This window comes from Dermatophagoides farinae, chromosome 3 (genome assembly GCF_024713945.1).
Source record: "Dermatophagoides farinae isolate YC_2012a chromosome 3, ASM2471394v1, whole genome shotgun sequence".
Classification (NCBI taxonomy): Eukaryota; Metazoa; Arthropoda; class Arachnida; order Sarcoptiformes; family Pyroglyphidae; genus Dermatophagoides; species Dermatophagoides farinae.
Window position 1 is genome coordinate 2,435,928 of NC_134679.1, and position 22,446 is coordinate 2,458,373.

The following is a 22,446-nucleotide window of genomic DNA, read 5'->3' on the forward strand; positions in this document are numbered from 1 at the left end:
CAATCTATTTTCATCTATTCATATATTGATCGATGAGATGAGAATTGTGTATGAATTGTATTCGAGAATACAATTATTGAAAGAAAATCAAACAAAAAAAAATTCTGAAGTGTGAAGGTGAAAAAAAATGAATTCTTTTCTTACCAGATAATGTAATTCACGAAGTTTTGTCAAACGACATTCACTCATATCAGGTTCCATCCAAATGGCTTTAGAATGATGTTGATGATGATGATGATTTGACGTAATGCTATTGTTTGATGAGATGACAAAATTATGACATAATCGAAACATTGTACCATAATATTCATCTGATGGACATGGTTGTACAGACATGATACCCGAATCAGTAAGTGGCCAAATTATATTATGATTATCATCATGTTCAGCAGGACAAAATATCGATGATGATGATGATGATGACTTTAAATCATCAATAACATCTTTATTGCCATTGTTAATTTTGTTTTCAACATAATGATACGATTGATTTTGTTGTTTGTCACCTTTAATGTTAACGTCAACATCATTTGTCACATTATTTGTCATTGTATCAATTGAATCATTTTTGACAGCTGAAAATGTTTCATTTGATAACAATGAATGATGATAATAATTTACATTTTGGATACTGCTATTTGTCACCATTTCGATTGGAAATGAAAATGTTTTGGCCTTTGTTGAATTGGAATCATTACATCGAATAACATCAACAGCAGTATCTGTTGTTGACAAGCATCGATTTGTCGAATAATTTGTTACTGCCGTTGATTTTTGCTTCAACTTAGGTGGTCGTATTTGTTGTGGTAATTGATTGTGATTGTTTGAATCGTAATGCAAATTTATCGATTTCCTTTTTTCATCATCATCATCATCATCATTTTTGTTGTCATGGTTGATTCCATCTGAATGAATGTCATTGACAGGCAAAACGGCAATATTCGTATTGTCAACTGATTTTAGTTGATGATTTTGATGGCTTCCGTTTGGATGAATGGAATAAATTTTCATTTGATCAGATGATTTTTGTTGTTGTTGTTGTTGATGTTCGTTTTGTTTGTTGCCATTATCATCATCAACATATTTAGGTGATAATGTTTCCATTTTATGACTAAAAATTTGACTCCTGTTAACAGCGGAAAATTTTTCTTCACCATTTTCAAGATTGATAGTAGAATCTATAGTCGAAATCAAATATGGAGATAGAGTTGTAAAAGTTGAGATAGTGTTATGAATAGCTTTGGGCAATGATTTTTTTGATAATGATGTAGAAGATTCAACCATGACGTACAACGAAGACGATTTGAGTTTATTAATAATACCATTATTGACAAACGTTGAATTGGAATCGATCAAATCGTTGTTGGTCTTTGCTGTAGTTGTTGTTGTTGAAATATTCAATACATTCATTGTTATCGAAGTGTTCAAAATTTTTCGCATAATAGTTTGATAATTCGAAGAATTCTTGCCATTCAATTCTATATTTGCGTTTTTTTTTTTTTTTTTTTGATAGTCATCAAATATATGAAAAAGAATAAAAAAAAATTATTATTAGTGAAAAAACTTTTCATTTGAAATAGTAAGGCAAACAGCTATATGCTATGATGAACAACTTGACAAACAAACACAAATTCCATTCGGAATTTTGTTTTCATAACTGAAAAAATACATGAAACACAAATAATGGATCCAAAAATATATCACACACACACACACATACGCACATTGTAACGAGAAAAAAATCATAACCAAATGTTGCACAAATTTTCTCATTGATACATCCAATATAGACACGTTCTTGGTTTTATTTCGTTTCGATTTCATCAAAAAAAAGAAAAAGAATTGATTGAATTACCATCAGAAAAAAAAAAACATTTATAAACGCAAATAAATAAACGCTATAGGCTATATATATTGAATGGATATAAAGATGCAACAACAAAAAAAAAATTGATGATGATGATGATGAACAAATCAACCATCCAAACGATGAAATGAAATGAATCCAAAGAAAAAAAATAGAATTCTATTCAATTCGTGATGTTATACAACACATTCATGATAATGATGATTAAACACAAACAACAACAACAACAACAACAACAAAAAAGCCAAAAGGCCAAAATCCAGAAAAAAAAATTCTATTCAATCAGCATCAAATGGATTCACCGAAAAAAAATAAAATGGATTCACACAGACAAACACGAATGAATGGATGGAGGATTTGAAAAAAAACCAAAAATATCAGAATCAAGAAAAGTATCAGCTGTCGATTCGATTTCGATTGTCAAACAATTTTGGCTAATAGATTTTTCCTTTTTGTTGTTGTTGTTGTTGTTGCTGCTGTTTGTTGTCATTTTCATTGTCGTTACGTTTTGCAACGATTCTTTAGCTTTCATTTGATTGTTGCTATTTTTCTTCTTTTTTTTTTGGTTTGTTTTCTTTTCCGTTTTTGTTTTTGTTTTTTACATAGAGAGAATTGTATAGCATGTCAATGACAATTGGCAATTTTTCTCCGTTTGATTTTATTTTTATTGTTGTAAATCTATTGAATGTAAAGTCATACATTGATGTTTTAACATAGCTTTAACCGAATAGACTAATAGAATTTATGAACGAATAAACAAAACAAAACAAAAAAAGAATTTTGAATGAACAAATGAAAATGAAAACATGGAACAAGAAAAAAAGAAAAATTATGAACATCAAACAGATGGATACTTTAAATGTTTTTTTTATTCTTTGGGTGTTAGGAATGAATAAAATGAATTCATGCAGACGAAAAAAAAGCAAAAAAAAAATAATAAGGAATCGAAAATTGAATTCAAATGAAATTCCTGTTGTTGCCTATTGAATTCAATCACATTCAGTTGATTTTCTGTTTTTTTTTCAATCATTTGCCACAATTTTTTTTTGTGGGTGGATGGGTGGGTGTTTGGTTGAGCGAAAAGAAAAAAAAAGGCAAACACACACGATAAACTGGCCGGAAGCCGGATACCTTGAACTAATATATATATACAAATCTACAATATATGAGTATAGAATGTATGAATTTACCGTATTTGTTTCCAACATCATCGTTCAATTTCGGTGATCATAAATCATTGGTTATTCTATATTTTTTTTCTCTTTCTTTTATATTTACATTGTTCACACATTCGATTCATTTTTTTCTAGTTTTCTATAGGATAATATTTTTTTTCTATTACTACTACTGCTATTGCTATTTTCATTTGAACACATAAGAAGCTAAATAAAAATATTGTCACTGCATATGTTGAGGCCATTTATTTTTCTTATGAATTTTTTTTCAGATGCAGGAAAAAAAGCATAAATATGAAGAAATTGATGCAACTGAGATTTTGAAGGCACAGCTGTTGACAACAACAACAACAACAGCAACAGCAGCAGCAAAAACAAATAAATTTAGACCGACATAAAAATGAGCAAAATATATAATACCGGAAAAAGAAAAACGAGACAAACTAGGGACAATAAACAAAAAAATGTGGTGAAAATTAATATGAAAATTTGACTAATGACGATGGGAAATTTTGATTCTTTCTTTTTTTCTTTCAATTTTTTCTTCTCTCTCACACGCACACATATAAATCCATGGTCTTATTATGCTAATAATGTTCAAAATAATAACGATAATACTTGAAAAAAAATGAAAAATAGAATGATGTGAAGAATCAATGAAAATCGATATCCAAAAAAAAAAAAAAATATTTATATATTCAAAGATAAATTGATATCGATTTTCATCATCGTCATCATTATCATCTTGAAAATCTAACCACATTTAGAAAAACCCAAATACTTGAGTCGGTAACAATGGAGCGTGTGTGTGTGTGAGTGTGTTCAACGATATACCATTGAATAATTATTAGTTTATTTTTCGGCCTAATAATTAGAAGAATTTCTTTCTATGTGAAAGAAATAGAAAAGAAAAATCCATTGAATCAAGATCCATGGATGTAATTATTTTTTTTATTTTTTTATTATTATTACGTTACTGAAATCAATGAAAGAAAAGGAAATCACATTTACACAAGCCAAAATCATTCAGATTTAAGATTCATCCACTTTTATTATGAAATTCTTGAATGATTTGTGAATCGTTGATTATACCAGTGGTATGTTACAATACCAGTGATATCAATTGAGAAAACAAAGGCCAAAGTGTGTGTGTGTGTGTGCTTATTTATCTAGTCAAGCGAAATTGTTATCAAAAAGAATGGTTCCGAAGAAAAATTCGGGCCATAAACACGAACATTCTTTTTCAAAACAATCTATTTATCTTTGAATTTTTTTTAGTGAACAAATTCATGTTTAAATTTGGTTTTCCACTTGCCACATAGTAGTACCGGAATGAATAATTGACTGAAAATCATGCAATGATGATGAATTACGATGAAGATGATGATGAAAAATAAAAATTCCAAGAAAAAACAATCGCGACAAAAATACAAAAATGGGTAAATAGTGGTATTAAAAATAATGGTTTTCGATTCGTAGAGTAGGCATCCTGGGAATGTCCTATTTTTTTATTTTTTTTTTTTTGGCGAAGGTGAAAGTGAAAAAAATAGTGATGAAAAATAATATTTGCCTGATTCAATCAAGCTTTTCGTCGTGTTCTCGTTTGTTACACTTGAATTAAAAAAAAAAATTGAAATCGATTTTTGTTTCACACGATCGAAAATTGAGTTTCTTGAGTTGCTCGTTTCGAATTTATTTATAAAATAAAACTATCATAATAATAATGAGGATTTTTTTGTTGTTGTTGTCGTTGAAACAAACTCACGTACTCAATACTTTTTTGAAATTCGTATTTTACGATGTTCATTTCATCATGAAACTGGAAAAAAAAACTTTTTCCATCCAAAATGTGGTGAGTTTTTTTTTCTTGAAACGTATAATAAAAACGCACAGTATATTTATATTTGAATTAAATTAAACTTTTATTTTTCTTTTTCGACAACAGTTCCATGTGAATAAAATAAAATAAAATAAAACCAGAATAAAATTCTACGAGTCATCTAATAGTAGTAGAATGGAAATACTAATAAGATGTAATTAAATGAAAACTATAAGAAAAAAAGTGGGCATAGCAGGCGACGAATCATCATCATTTTGTTTATGTGTTTTTTTTATCATTTCCATTAACATTAACGGTGATTTTCTTTCATTTCAAAATAAAAAAAAAGAAACTATGTCGTTTTTTTTTCGTTTTGACTCTCTTTCAATGTCATCATGGAATTTTTTGTTTTGTTTTGTTTTGTTTTGTTTTACTCATTCGTTATTATTCAGTAGTAGAAAACATTTTTTTTGTTCATGGAACAAAAAAAGAAAACAAACAAACTACAGAGTAAACTGGCAAATGGAACAAAAAAAACAAAAATACAATTGAACTCGAGAAATAACATGAAAGGAAAATGGCAAAAAAAAAGAAAAAAAAATCGAAGAATTAATGTTCACGATAATTTATTGAGTCATTTGTTTGTTACAAACAAGTAGAATTCACACCAACAACAACAACAACAACAACAACAAAAAAAAAAGAAAGAATTCAAAGAAGTATGAAACCGAAAAAAAAAGAACAAAGAGCAAATCAAGTTTGAGATTTATATATATATTGAATACTGATGCTCGTACAATCTTCGTTTTTTTTCAAGTATCGTTAATTTTAATGAATGATTCTTCAGTATTGTCAATTGGAAACTGATATTTTTTTTTGTCTGTTTGTTTGTTTGTTTCATTGTGTCTATTCACCATATGTATACTATTGTCATCGTCTTTTGGTGGTGATAGTGATTTAAGAATACTAAAAAAAATCATATGATTCTTTATTAGTTTGTTAGTATTAGTAGTATAATAATAACTAGTTATTAGTTTAATAACAATCTTTGTAATTCGCAAAAAAGTGAAAAGTGAAAAGTGAAAAGAGATGGATCGGAATTCTGTCATATGCTCGAATATTATTATAAAAGCTAACGATTAATTATAATTGTAACAAGTCAGCTGTAAATAATGAAAGCAATTTTCTTTCAGGCATTTCGAATACGACATTCTACATGCAGACAACAAAAACAGAAAAAATAAGTGCAATATGTGTGTGTGTGTGTGTGTGTGTGTGTGTGATCATGATGATGATGAAATGAACAGGAAACTTTTATTTATAAAACAAAAAAGTTTAAGTTATAAAGGAGGGGGTAGAAACATTTGATGAAAAGGGAAAAAAAATTCAAGCAAGCATGTAATTGTTTTCAATTCTTTCGATCAACACATAGCCACACACACAGACATACATAATGAGAGATAAAAACAAATTGAAAAAAAATCCCAATTAACCTCGACCATGATGATAGAGAGAGGCTAAACATCACATCAGATTACATTAATTTCACACCTGAGTTTTTTTGTTGTCATATAACACATATATATCGATTAAGATAACAAATTGTGAATTGCTGTGAAGCAGGAAAACAAAAATAAAATTCAATTTAATTAAATTAGCCCAAAGCATACATTCTTTTTTTTCGGGCATTTTGCAAACTACTTCTGACATGAAATGGTTAGAAGATGGATAAAGTTTTTTTCTCTCTTTCAAAAACAAATTTTCTGTTTGTTATTGTTGTTCAATCATTAGATGGTAAATGGTGAATCGTTTATTTCATCGTTGCATTTTTTTTTGCCGGTTACAAAGACAGAGAAATTCAACTTGAATTTTCAATGTGGCTAATGTTGCTACAGATGCTACTGCTGCTGCTGCTGCTGCTGCTGCTGTTTTTGCTATCATTACTATCTGAAACCAGTCTGATTGATGCTACTGTATTTATTGTTATTTTTTTCACCATTCTAAACTTGCAAGCCATTATATTCATGAGTAGAATAGCAAATTAGTAGAATGGCGTGAATGAAAAAAAAGAAGAGCCCGAACAACAACCAAGAAAAAAAAGTGAGAATAAAAATTCAGTAAAAATTTTTTTTCTCTTTGATGTCTACTGTTGCTGTTGTTCTCTCTGATGTTCCAATTAATAATCATCATCATATCATATATATAAAAATAATCATAAACCACTCAGCTGATTTTAAGTTGATTTTAGTGGCTTTATCACCAATCATCATAGATTATTATCGTTGTTATTATTGTAATAGATTGGTTTTTGGTGGTGTTGATTTTCATTCAAATTTTTTTTCCCAATCAGCGTTTTCAAAATTTGAAAAGTTTTTTTTTCCCACCATTTCCAATTATCGAGTTATATAATAATTATTCACATATTTAATATGTAAATCACACAATTCAGTTTTCAGTATGATGTAGAAAAAAAAACATCTCAAACGAAGTTGTCCTTCGCATTTTTTTTCCAAACTACAAATAAAAAAAAATCCTTCATCATCATCAACAACATTATATCACATATATATCATGTGTATAATATTGCCCTTGATTATTCAAGTTATATGGTTTTTCATTACATTCATCATTGAAGCGGAAAGGCGAATGAAAAAGAGAATTTTGTTCCATCATTCACGTTATGAATATGAATTATCAAATCTGTTACCCATGTCATTTCAAATATCAAATATTATGCAATATATATAAAGAATAACAATATGGATATATTATATTGGGACAGAGAGAAAAAAAATGTTGAATTCTAAATCAAGGCTTTGATATGCAGCAGATGTTATTAATTTCATTTTTCATATATATAGAATATTATTATATTCATCATCATCATCATCAGAATTATTATTTGTTACTCTGTGTCCATGTTGTTGTTACTTATCATCGTCATTTTCAATATTGTTCTCATATATATACCATTATTATTATTATCATTATTTCTAAGCTTCGAATTTTTTTTTCTCGATCCAATACCCGGTCTTTTTTTCTTGTTTTCTTTTTTTTTACACATAGAATTCAGCCAATTGCATCAATATGACTAGTATCATCATCATTGAGAAAGTAGAATATAATAATAATAAATTAGATTAAATGCCAAGACGCCATTACAAAAAAAAACCAACAACAATAAAATAGCAAAATTCAAATACCGAAAAAAAGTAATAATAATGGAAAGAGATAGATGGGTAGATAGATAGACATAAGATACAATTTCCAAAATAAACATAGCATCAGCAAGAAGGCAATAATATATATACAAGAAAAAAGATTATAAAGAATAGACGAACTGAAAACCCCGACATCAAATGAATGTGGATGAATGATGCAAATTGCCCTCTTGATTCTTTCTTTTTTTTTCTTCTTCATTTTCATTCCCATTTCTAGATGAATACTTTCCTTGAAACACACACACACTCAAACGTAACGAATTCTATTCAATACCATAAAGATTCACCATCATCATCACCATTCATGATTCCGCTTATCTCGATTTCATTTCATTTTCATACAATTCTTTTCGGTATATTTCTTGTTGTTGTTGTTGTTGAATAGGATGTTGATTTATTTGACACTAGAGAGTTACAAACATACACAGACATCATATATATGATGATGATGATGATGATGATGATGATAGTGATGGTAATGGCTATGGGTGATCATTTATGATGATAACCAATAATAACATTTTCAAATGAAATTGTAATATTCAAGTAGCAGCAATATTCTAATATTCATAGAGAAAATCCACTTTATTAATGTCTAATAATGATAATAACATTAGGTAACAATAAATCGATATCAAAATCTTATTTGAATAAACTCATTTTCTATAAATATTTCTGAATTTATTATCATTTGGGTTAATATTTTTCATCTGAACCCTCTCTGAATGATAATTTATTCATCAAAATTATAATATTGCTATGAAATCAACATAAATAAATAGAACGAAAATGTAATTTTTAAACATAAACAAACAAGCTAATTTATCAGCTAAGAAAAAAGATTTCGAAATCAACGGAAATAAACAAAATGTTAAAAACAAGACAAAAATTAAAACTAAAAAATATCTGACTTGTTGATATCTTGTGCTTGCTTTTTGTTAATACATATTACCTTTGCTACAACGCTGATGTTTGGACGAGCCATCATCCATCTACATGATTCTAATTATAGTGTCTATCTATTTTCAGATAATCATAATCACGAAAGTAGTCTTGATACTGGCGAAAAAAATTCCTGTCAAATATTTCCACTCAATGGACACGAACATTCAGGAATCAAGAAAAAAATAAGCCTAATCAATGCACCATATGAAATGGTATATCATTACTCCCTTTTCTTTTTATTCTTCATTTTCATGGAATTCCTGTGAAGAAACTTTCTTTCGCTTCTCGATTACTGGTTACTATTATTGGCGGTTATATCGATGTGTCGTCAAAAAGAATAGAAGAGCAAAAACAATGAAAAATCGATGATATAAAGAAAAAAATAAATAGTCACGCACACACACAAATATTCAGGAAGCACAATGAACTTTGAACAACACACATACACAAAACAATGACATTCAAATTTATATGGATCACATGCACAGAAACGAACAAATAGAAACAAAATAAAGCGAAAAATGAACAAAAATGAACACATACCAGAATTAGAATCCTTGTCATCATCATCATTGTTATTGTTGTTGCTGTCGTCGGAGATGACCATGGTTGTCGTTTCAAATAACGTTGATTTTGAATTTTTATCCAGCCATTGTTGTTCGTGGTCGTCATGATAATGATCTGGATGCACATACATATCATGTTGTTGTTGTAGTTGCTGCTTCTGATGTAATGATGCTGACGACGACAATTTTTTCCATTCATCATCCTTTTTGTCATTGATGAAAATTTGGTGATTGTAATTAGTTGAAACATGTTTATGTTTGACAAGAATATTGTCATCATTGGACATCACAGCATCTACGATGGATTTTTTTTCATTTTTCGTTTTAATCATTTTTCCATTTCCATGTACAATTCTTTTTTTGATATTATTATTTGCAATAATAATCGGATCAGAAATGTTTGATTCCTGTTCAAATTCAGTATTTTTGTTCATCTTATTATTATCATAATTCACGGAAATTGTTCCAATATCACTATAAGTATTATTGTTAATCAACAGCAGATGTTCATTTTTATTTTTCTCATTTATACCATCCACTATATGTTTGTTGTTATTATTATTCTTTTTATTCTGGACAATATGATGATCATTATTGACGGAATATAAATCTTTGAATACATACACACAAAACAAATATGAAAACATAGAATGAATAAAAATATCAAATTAGAACATCTGAAGGTTAGATTAATCATTCATTCATTCTTACCTGTTTTATTTTGTTTGTTATCCATGATTAACGTTGACAACATTGTTTCATTTTGATGATTGGCTATTATTGGCCATTGTTGAAAGATTTGTGAATTAGGAAAAGAATTTTGGCCAATATTTTTTGTTTGACTATGTTGTTGTTGTTGATGATCAACATAATTATGTATGCTTCGGCTTATGTATTGTTGATTTGTTAGATGTTGTTGTTGTTGTTGTTTTTTTGGTTCGTGCTTCACTATCATTTCCGTTGATCTAATCAAATTATTATTCTTGATGATTCTTTGGTTCATGCTCATCATTGTTGTATCATCATCATGATCATGTTGATGATCTTTTTCCTTTTTGTTCGTTGTATTTTCCGGGATCAATTCATTCATTTCATTCTGTTGCTGTTGTTTTTTCATCTCATTCTTTATAATCATCATCATCATCATCAATTCATTCAACTGATGTTTGTATTGTTTGCTCATTATTTGTTGTCGGCATATGTTGTCAATATTGTTGATGATACTTTCATTCAATAATGAATAATTCGATGACAATAGATTTTGATTCTGTAATGAAAGTGGCGGCCATTTTTGCATTGATTTTAAAAATTGAAGCAATTCTGTTGCTATTGTTGTTGTTGTTTGATTATTCAAATTAGTTTCTGTTTGAATTTTATTATTCTTCTGATTATTTTGCTTTGATTGCTGTTGACAAATTCTTTCAAGCAGCTGTATTACGCGTTTCTCATAAGATTGTTCGTTGATTTTTCTTTGTTGTTGTTGTTGTTGTTCAATAATCAGATTTCCATCGTCTGACTTTTTGTTTTGATGTTTATAATCAACGACCGATTCTTTATTATCATTATTTTCAACGATATTGATGTCATTATAAATAATGCCATCATTTTTCTCATCATAATATTTTTCTTTTTTAGGATTTTCCGTTTTTTGATTCTGCTGCTGCTGCTGCCGTTGTTGATGATGGTGATAGCTGCTGTTGTTAATGATGAATGAATTCAACAATAAATTAACTTGATCAGAATCAAATGCTGATGGTATTGATGAAACAGAATTTTCAGCCCAATGATTATCAGAATGAGAATCATTGTTAATATTATTGTCATTGTCAAGATGTTCATCCATGATAATAGAATTCTGATTCAGTTTAGAAACAAGCTGATCATGGTGAAAATTCTGATTTTGTAGCTGTTGTTGTTGTTGTTGATTAAATGATAATGGTAATGATGTTTCATTCTCATTTCTTCTTCTTCTTGTATGAATTCGTTTTTGTTCATCAATGATTTTTCGCACTGTTGTTGCTGTTGTTGTTGATGATGATGATATATTCTGATTAAAATCAAATGGCAATGATGATGATTTGGCATACGTCAATTCTTTTTCATGATTCATTATGGAATCATGTATCTTTGATTCATTACCATCATTATCATTTTGTTTGGATTCAGTTTTCATTGTCATTAGCATCATAGCATTTTGTTCAATTTGATTTGATTTTCTTCGAATTCTTATTTTGATTCGATTATCATCATCATCTTCATCATTATCATCATCATGGTCAGAAATATTGGCTGTTGTTGACAATTTAGATTGTTGTTGTTGACGTTTCTCAATACTGTTGTCAAAATTCTTGAAATTATTTTTTCTATGCCTGCCATTCTTATAATTTTTAGTTGTTGATAAATTAGATTCATTATCATTTTTACTAATGAAATTCGGAATTTTATCATTATTATTATTATTATTATTGGCACTGGAATGTTTTATTGTTGACAACATTTGTTGATCATTTCGGCTATCATTCACATTCTTTATATACAATGATGATTTATTATCATGAATGGTCGTATCTTTTTGGACAACTTTCATTTTAATTGATTTGGATTCAAAGTGAAATTTTGAAATCGTTTCATGATCGTTACGATATTGATAATGATAATGATGATTATTATGGGCACTGATGGTGAAGGGAACAATTTGATTGGTGGCGATCGTAGTAGTAATAGTAGTAGTAGTGTTTGACTTTGTTTCCGTTGCCGCTGTTGTTGTTAGTGTCCATATTGATGATACAATGACCATCAATAATAATGATAATGATAACAGAATAAATTTATTACAGGCAAATAGGAACATTGATCCGATACGACATAAAAGATTGACCAACAATGATTTTTCTGTCATTTTTTCTTTTCTTTTCTTTTTTAGTGTTGTGTTTCACAATATGAATTTCAATGACGACGATACGTATACGTATAGTAAACATAGACAACAGCTAAATTCAATGAAATTGATTTAGTGCAAAGAAGTAAAAAAAAAAAATAACAAGATGCTACTTAGCCACTGAATGGACAGAATTTATTTTGTTCATGTTTGCTCGAAAATAAAGATGAAACTATCATCATCATCATCATCATCAACATCACCGTTGCCATCATCATAGTGGTGAATGTGATCATAATAATGATGTTGTTATTGTTGTTGTTGTTTCGATTTTTTTTTGTTGATAAAAAAATAATAAACAAGAATGAAAGTTATTCTCAGATCTTGTACGGTATCATCATTATTATCATTGTGGCCATTGTATAGGATGTGATGAGGATGATGATGTTGTCATCGCTTTTTTGATTCTATCCAGTTAGACTCTTGAATAACGATGACAAACACACACACACACACACACACACACACACACACACACATACACACGATGCGTGATGATGGGCGAGTATGAGATGTCAATTTTTTTTTCTTCTTGGTTGTTGTCTTTTTCTTTACACAATAAAAACGGACAGAATGATGATGATGATTATAACTTTTAGTCGATAGGACAGTGTGTCTCGAATCAATAGTAGTTTAGACTTATATTTCTAATGTCCCTGTGATCATCAACAATAACAATGGCAACATCATCATCATCATCATCATGAAGACCATTGAATTGGGTGACACAGATTCCACAAGATCCAAACAACAACATTACACTGATGTTTCATATTGATTTTTTTCTTTTGTTTTTTTTCCCATTCATCTGTCATTGGGTTTTTCCAAAATTTATTCTCTATTCAGCACAGTACTAAACATAAATGACGTGTCCAACTTGTTCTGTTTTTATTGTTGTCAACTTTTTTTTTAGGATTTTCTTTTTTTTTCTTTCTCTCTCAAGGTTTGTTTGCGAGTTTTCGATTTGTTTGAATTCAATCAATAATTTTTCGGCAATTTTGTTGTTATTATATTTGGATCACATTTGGACCATATTTTTCTTGAAAATATTCCAACTAAAGCTTTTCAGCTGTTGTTGTTGTTGTTGTAGTAGCTTTACTTTAAATTCGTTGTTTATTTTCATCGTTTCATAATCTACATTTGGGACGAAAAAAAAACAACAAGAAAATCAGATTAATTCAATATTTTGATAAAATAAAAAAAAGAACAAACAAAGACGAGCAAAATGAAAAAAAGTTTTTTTTTCTTTGAACAAAATTGAATTTTTCAATATCTATTTTTCTGGTTGAAAATCAAAATGGACAAATTTCATCGGATTTGCTTCAACATAGAAAAAAAAATTGAATTTGATATTTGGGTATTTCGACATCCGTCAGGAGAAACAGAAAACAAAGTTCATCTCAATCGTTTCTTCAACATTCATTTTGATTATATGCAAAAAAAATACGGTACAAATGTACTGGTTTCATCAATTTCTTGCCCTCTCAAACGTTTCAACACATCGTTTTCAAGGATAACGAATGAGTAAATTGAAGTTTTTTCTTTCGAATCGAACAAAAATAAAGAATTGAAAAAAAAATGAAAGAAAATCTAATTTTCGTAAATAAATATAAATACTTTATTTTAAGAAAACAAAAACTATCGACATGCATTACACACACACACATGCAGCAGAGACAAAAAGATAGATACGAATGTTTTGACAAGAATTTTCGATTGAAAGAAATTGCTTTTAGGGCAAGTATTGAATCAAAAACATACATGACATACTTACATATACACATGGAAGGTTTTATACACATTCAGTATATCTGGGTATTGCTTATTTCTTCAAAATAAATATATATAAAAAAAACATTAAATATCCACATAAGGGCATTCACACACACACATTTATTCGTCGGGAAAAATTGATGATGGAATTATTTTGAAATTTGAATAACCGAGTACGAATATACAAAAATCACAACAACGACGACGACGACGACAAATGTATTGATACCAATGAACGCTATTGAATTTTGATTTTGTTATCGTTATTGTTTTTTTTCTACTATATTCTTGAAATTGTATTCGTTTCCATTCTTTACAAATAGAAAAGAGATATGACATTTTTTTTCGTCGTAATATATTCACATTGGAAACGAAAATATTGCAATATATAATTTTGAAACGAACATGTGTCGATTATAAGTCAGAATTGACCGAAACTGATTCAAATTATGAAAATTATTTGAAAATTGGTGGATATATGCGTTTAACGTTTGATTTCAAATTCAAGAAGTCAATTGAAAAATATCGGACACCATTTCAAATTTATGAATACATGACCAAAAATGTGAAGATTCCTATCTCGAAAAAGATGAGAATTTTGGAAGAAATCATGAAACTCGAATATGTTTCTCGCAATGTGCAAGGTTTTATTAATCTGTTCGAAGGAAAAGTTGATGAAATTAATAAAGACCAAGATTCAGTGGTTATCAATGATTTCCTTAAAGCCTTGTTGTTAACAGCTATGGACAGAAAGAAATTTTCTCATGTTATTCGAAGTATTCAAAATGATAATAAACTGGATTACGATAATTTGGTTCAAAAATTATTGCAAAGTGAAACTACCGAAGTTCCTAAAATTGATACGGTATGTCCGGTTAAAAAAGTTAAATGTTTTAAATGTAACAAATTTGGTCATTATGCTAACAAATGTACATTCAAGAAGAAAGAAAAACATACGATTCAATGAAATCTTTCTATTCCAATGATAACTAATGGCGACAAAAAACATGAAGTTAAACGTCTTACAGTGGTTTATTCTGGATCAAATCAAAAATTAAATTGTTGTTTTATTCTTGATTCAGGAGCATCAGCTCATTGCTGTAATAATCGTGATTTGTTTCTTAATCTTATTGAAGATGAAACAGTTTTGTCAACCATTAGTGGACAACGATATTCTGCTAAATCTTCTGTGTAACCGTACGTTGTTTGTGAATCAAGCAGAAAATGAAGAGTGAAAATACATTCAATGAATTTAAAAAAGCACATGTTATCGAACTTTCTGTACAAATGATTTGTGCTTGTGTTGTGATCAATTTGATTTTTGTTTCTGTGAAATTTTTAAAGATATACCAACATTTGGTATGAAATCTATTTTAATCATTATTATAATTTATAATTTTATTGTTCAATTTTCAGAATTAAAGATTACAATTTGTTGTGTAACACTTCTGGTACGATTATGTTCAATTTTGGAAATGGTTATGGCTGTGTTCAAATCGAAAAGGTCTACTTTACACCAAATTTTGATCTTAATGTTTTATCGATTCCATTGCTACAAAAGCAAGGTTTTGCCATAAATTTTCCAGCCAACGAAAAACGTTGTGAAGTTTATCGTGGAAATGATCGTATTATTGAAGTTGATCAAGATAATGATCTGTATTATGTTAAATATACATCTGTTAAGGATAAAATTGTTTGTTTCACTGCTCATGAAAAATTTGGTCATCCAGGAAAATCGATTCAAAAAAGATTGAATATTAATGAAAATGAATCTTGTAAAGATTGTTTAGAAAACAAAATGGTATCATCACCACATAAATTTAAAATTGGTGCAAATATAACCAAAAAACTTGAACATGTGGCGCCTCTGGTGTCAAAGCCTCGATGAATAGCCCCAGTCGTGTGCGATAAAAGAGAAAGCACGTGAAATAAATATAATCATTCTTCTTTCATACTCGAACTCGTCGCTACAAACATATTAATGTTGATCTTGTTGGTCCAATGTATGTTTCTACAGTCGGTGGCTCAAGATATATGTTGGTTATTGTTGATACATTTTCAAGATTTACATTTGTTGATTTTCTTGGTGCAAAATCTGAAGTAACAGATATTTTAATTAATTTTATTGTTATGGCTTCAAATCGTTATGATTTTACAGAATCGATTGGATCATTATTGTTATTGGTGTTCACCATTGTTGATGTCGTTTGATTAGTTCGACGTGTCAACCGTTTAGCCGATTTTGTTTGATACTCACTCGATGATTTTTGACAAGAACTCTGCGCGACACGGAGTTTTCCACCCTTTTATACTTTCGTCTTTTTGTTTTTCTTTGCTGATGATTAAACGGTCATATGTTGCGATCTGCTGTCGATTCCCGTCACAAAATACGTTACAATGCTTTACGTTTTCCGCTACACAACGAAATTTCGACTGTATCTCTTTATGAATAGTCATCGATTTTATGAACAGGACAAAATTATAATTGGCATTTAGTTTCTCTCCTCTTTCAATATCTTTTATTTTCAGGTATATAAAGAAGCTGAATTTTTGATCATTTTAAGAACTCTTAAGATCTCATGTCCAACCATCATAATTTTTGTTAATTTATCTAAATTTGTCAATAAAATGAATTTGTAAATCTGTACGTGAATCTTCTTGTAATCATTTGCTATGTATCAATCGAACGAAAGTTGTTGTTGAAATCCTAACGGCTTAAATATCGACCAATACTAACGTCTGTCTTCAAAATCTGGCTAAATATCGATTTAACAATATCTACGATTTGTTGCCCCTCTTTCATGTTTGTGATTAAAGATAGAAGGAGAGGAAGTTACGGTCATTTCCGGAAGCTAACTCTCACTTTTATTACATATATATTTGTTTAATATTCGTGAATGAAACTGTGAAATAGAAAAAAAACAAATGAACAAGACAAGTAGTGGGTGAAAAACAAAAAATTCCATGAAAAAAAAACGTTCATAAACAAAAGAATTCAGCAAATGAATGACGATAAAGATTATCATTAACATTTGAACAAAGAATAACAACTGCGATGACAATAGCAAAGAAAAAAAATCGTCTGATTCGATTTACGATAGTTTTTCCATTTGTTATGATTTAAAGTTTAACACAAAAAAAAACAAAATGTTTTTTTTTTGCTATCCAATTTTTTTCACGAAATAAAAGCCAAAATGTCATTGTTGATGGCACATACACAATAAAGGATTTTTCATCGATTTTTGAGAATAAAACAAAACCAAAAATAAACAAAAAACAACTGAAACATGCGATTCTTTGAGATGATAATAATAATAATGATGATGATGATGATGATAATAAAAGATTATAATGATTATCATTATTATTAAGAAATCGTAATCATAAAAAGTTATTTCAAACAACAACAACAACAACGACGACAACGGTACAGAGAAAAAAAATCCGATTTCAGTGATTATTAGTAAGTTTTTTTTCCGATTTTGTTTTAACAGCATTTTTTTTCGTATAGTGCAACTTTCCAAATTCTTTCTCGCTATTTATTTCAAGTATTTATCTTGAATATATGATCAAAAATGAGCAATGATCTGATTCAATTGAAACTTTTTTTTTGGGAGAGGGGGGTGATTGTGGAAACTTTGAAATAAATTCGGAAATGATTCTGGAATTTAACAGAATTAATTAAAAAAAATGAACAGAAATGAGTCAAATGATATGAATATACATTTTTGATGATGAAAAAAATATTTTGTTCAATATTCCTCAATAATGAATGAAAATTTTTCAATCTTTCTATACTGATGATGGTTTTTTCTGGGTTGAGTGTTTTTTTTCTTTTGATTTTGAAAAAAATGATAAAAAATATCAGTGAGTTAAGCTTGATGAAAAGGATGGTGGAATAAAAAAGTTTCAAATTTTATAATTAAATTTTTTTTTTCACGTAAAAAAACGAACAAAATCAGAGAAAATCAGTGAAATGAAAACTAAAAGCCATTAGGAAATCTAATCTAATGATGAATAGAAATCGGTTTTTTTTTCTATTCAGATACAGTTGTTCAGTTGTCTAATCTAGGCTTAGATTTTTTTTTCTTCAATACCATATTCCCTTGAATGAACACACACACACAGCCGGCAATATCAAATTTGAAGGCAAAATTGGAAAAAAATGCATGTCAGTGAAGAAAGATAGAAGCTACAAATATATCAGGGAATTATGTTTGTTTTTTTTTGACATTTGATTTGATTTGATTTGATTTGATCTCGTTTTTAAAATTGAAATTCATTTTTTTTGCTCATCACAATTTTAAATAATGAACAGGCACACACCATAAACAATATATAAATAAATTCCAATGGAAATCTAGTTGGCTACTACTGGCTAGCTAGCTAGTTTTATTGAATCACAACCCATCAATCAATCAGCATCAGTGTGCATACCATTATTTTATGGTATATGATTTAATGATTCATTGAAACTTAAAGTTTTTTTTCTGATTTTCTTTTGAATTTTAGTTTTGTATAAAAAAAACTTTTTTTTGTTGTTGTTTATTTACGATAGTATGGGTGGTCAGGCAACCAGGAGAAAATCTTTTATTATCATGAAAAAAAAACCGGAATCCCGAAGGCTCTCTTCGCAGTATCGGTAATAATAATAATAATAAATGAATAGAGTTGCAGACAATCCATCAAGTTATTCTAACGGTATTTTATGAGAATATCCAATGAACACCAAATCCATTGGAAAGTATGTTTCTAATGGAAAAAAAAGAGAGAGAGAGAATAATTAGCTTTTTTAGCCTAATAGATCATCGTCATCATATGCATAGATAATTTTTTTTTTAGTTTGCAAATAAAAAGCCTGATATCACATATATATATACAGAACATCATCATTAGCGAGTAAAATTGAAAAAAAAAGTTTTTTTTTCAAGCAAAACGTATTTTAATCTCGATGAATGAGAAAGAGTAAGATTTTAATTAAAGAATAATGTTGAATTTTTTTTCAAAAAACGAAACGAGTAAGAATTTTATGTAAATTATCTATGTCGAAACCAACCAAGCAAGTTTTACTTTAATTCTAGGAATTTTTTTCCCTTTTTCATCCGCACAATCATTCGTGTATTTAACCCTCTTTGTTCTAATTTGTTGTTGTTGTTGTTGTTGTAATTTTTCCTTCATCTATAGCCATGTATTCATGGAATTCTTCTCTCCCTAAAAATTAGAAAACCAAATGGAGAAAAACAAAATACAAAAACAAAAAAAAACACATTAAGTATAAAAAACAACAAAAACTAGAACCAAAATTCAAATCAAAGCCAAAAAAACAAATTTCCATAAAATTCCAATTTTCCAACAACAACAACCACCATGACGACCAAAACATGAATGTTTTTGGTTGGATTGAATCAAAAAAGAAAAAAATCAGGAAATTTTGAAGTACAATTCATATGTAATACAGGCAACGAATATCCTTATGTGAGATATATGCTAAAAACAAAAATCAAAGATAGAAAACTTGAATAACAACAACAACAACAACAAAGAGGAGAAATACAGATATAGCTAGAAATGGTGAATGGAAAGCTGCTTAAGCAGCTTAACTGGGATTCAAGATTATTTTTATGGGTTATTGTTGTTTTTGTTTCATTCATTGCTTTTTTTCCCTTGTAGAAACTTTTTTTTTGTTGGCAAATTCAATACTTTATTACTACAATTCTACTGCTTTTCCATTAAGAAATGTTGTAGAATTTCATGTTATCAGATGAAAATTTTTTTTCTTGTATAATGAAAATGATTGCAACTACAACAACAACAAATGAACGAATAGTTAAACATGTAGAAAATCAAATTGAAATATCAAAATATGCACAGAACACTAATCAACAGAATAATAATGATCATCAACTGATGCAAATAGATTAAACTTTATTGATTGATAATTCAAATGATTGTAGAAAAAATATAATGATGAGAAAGGATAATTGATTATGATAATTTTAGAAAAACACAGAATAAGTTAATGAAGATAATGAGGACTTTCATGGGCGCCGTTCGTTGTTTCGTGATTCTTCGTTCGTCGTTTCTCGTTCGTCGTTTCTCGATCGCCGTTTCTCGTTCTTCAGTCGTCAATCATCAATCGTCGGTTCGTCAGTAATAATATTAATAACAAAACATTAATAACAAAACCTAACAAAATATGAATGCATTTTATTATTTCAAATATTTAAATCAATTAATATAGCAATAAAATCATTTATCATTTGAATTTCAATATATCGATTAAATTAATATGGGGGATAAAAAGAATAGAAGGGGGGCCAAATTGCTGCAACAGTCGTGATGGACAATACTATCGATAGTCAAATTGTTAAATCGTTCGCTTCAAATATCTGCAAATTTGGAGACCAGCCTGCACGTCACTTTTTGTGCTGTGATCAATTTAACTGTTGAGTGATCGGGTTTTTTCTATTTTTTTCATCTTTAAATCGTTTAAAGCGAGAAATGGAAATTAATCCAGATATAAAGAAAATGATCGATGAGAAACGCAAGCAAGCACAAGAACGATATTATCGTCAATTGGAAATGAAACGTAAAGTGAATGAAGAGAATGAAATGAATAATACGATTCATCATACATCGAAATATTTTTATACCGAACGTAAATCGACAAATGTCATGGCAAATTCAAATCAATCGAGCGGTAATTCTTCACCTATGAAACAGCCGAATTCCTACACAAAGATAAGTGATCGAAATGAAATAAAACAAAATACGGTTAAACCAGCATCATCATCAGTTTCATCATCGATGCCTGCCAAAACAATGATCAAAAAACAATGTCTTTGTTCCATGTCGTCAATCAATGTTTGATATTGTTTTCGCCTCTCATCGGTCATCTTTTTTACCATGCCATCTCATGATGTATGGGTTGGTGTCCATTCGAGCGGTGAGGGCCTGTTTTCTGGTTAGTCCTCGTCTCAGATATTCTTCGATGTCATTCAAATTGAGTTCGTATTCGTTGCCGATATGTTGATGGTGGATTTCGTCGATTTTGTACATGACATAAGTGGCCAAATGGAAGTCTTCGGAAGTAAGATTTGTCAACTTTAATGTATCGACTACTGAAATTACGACTTCCAATAATCCTTCATAATCTTTAAGTTGTGGTCTAGTCGATAGAAACGGTGCACCTTGAATTTTTCTTGTCAACGCCGGTATTATTTGATGCCTGCCGCCATAATGTCGATCTAGTGTCTGTATGATGTCCTCCATCTTCGGATTCGATCGGTCGATGCGATTGAGCAGATATCTATGATTCAATGGAAGTAGATCTTGGATTTCCTTCAATTTGTTTTTTGCCCCGTCGATTTCTGGATTATTGATTATGTAATGCTCGATATCTTCACGGAATTTATGATAATCTATCGGGTCACCCGAGAATTTATGAATTTGTTTTGGCTGGATCCTTACGGCACCTGGTCTTGGATTCCAACGGATATGATTCGTCCACAATGGTGGGAATTGATTCGGTTGATCGGTGTTATTTCCCGAGTTTGGTATTAATTCGATGAATGGTGTGCTGACCCGTTGCGGCGATTCTTGTGATCTTATTGATCGTTCGACTTTTGCTTGATTTACTACCGTTTCGATATGGTTGTATTTCTCGATTATGGGTTGATGGCGGCATATGACACTTGGGAATTCTTGCTGTATATTTCTGATTTGTTTGATCATGTTTTTCAAATCTTCGAACCCATGGGTGGACAATTTACCAGCGTCAAATTCGTCCATGTGATGTTTAATTGCTTCTAAATTTTTTATGTACGAAAACATGCGGTCAACTGCATTTTTGTGTTCGAGCAACATCTGAAGGTGTCGTTCGTCTCCATTGTCGTTGATCGTCTCGGCGACTGCATTATTGTAATCGATGTATATTTGTTCGATGTTGATTGTAGAAAAAATATAATGATGAGAAAGGATAATTGATTATGATAATTTTAGAAAAACACAGAATAAGTTAATTAAGATAATGAGGACTTTCATGGGCGCCGTTCGTTGTTTCGTGATTCTTCGTTCGTCGTTCGTCGTTTCTCGTTCTTCAGTCGTCAATCATCAATCGTCGGTTCGTCAGTCGTCAATCAC

At 29.4% G+C, this 22,446-nt stretch overlaps 2 protein-coding genes across 4 annotated transcripts in view; both read right to left on the reverse strand.

The window, feature by feature from the left end:
• LOC124494452 (uncharacterized) overlaps positions 1–22,446 on the reverse strand; it is a 46,133-nt gene that overhangs the window by 15,833 nt on the left and 7,854 nt on the right. Inside the window, exons 1-4 of one of the 3 annotated variants that reach the window (XM_075729089.1) lie at positions 14,306–14,400; positions 10,305–13,665; positions 9,571–10,203; positions 145–1,478 (exon numbers count right to left, since the gene is read on the reverse strand). In XM_075729089.1, the coding sequence (XP_075585204.1) occupies positions 145–1,478; positions 9,571–10,203; positions 10,305–12,492 (4,155 nt within the window). In that variant the 5' untranslated portion in view covers positions 12,493–13,665; positions 14,306–14,400. Of the gene's footprint in view, positions 1–144; positions 1,479–9,570; positions 10,204–10,304; positions 13,666–14,148; positions 14,173–14,305; positions 14,401–22,446 lie in introns of those variants that run through there. The other 2 variants (XM_075729090.1, XM_075729088.1) reach the window with 2 other exon arrangements.
• Positions 21,180–22,284, reverse strand: LOC142597371 (uncharacterized; the record flags this gene model as incomplete). The annotated part of the gene is made up of 1 exon (XM_075729100.1): positions 21,180–22,284. A coding segment is annotated over one exon (1,095 nt), but the record flags the coding sequence as incomplete, so codon positions are not given.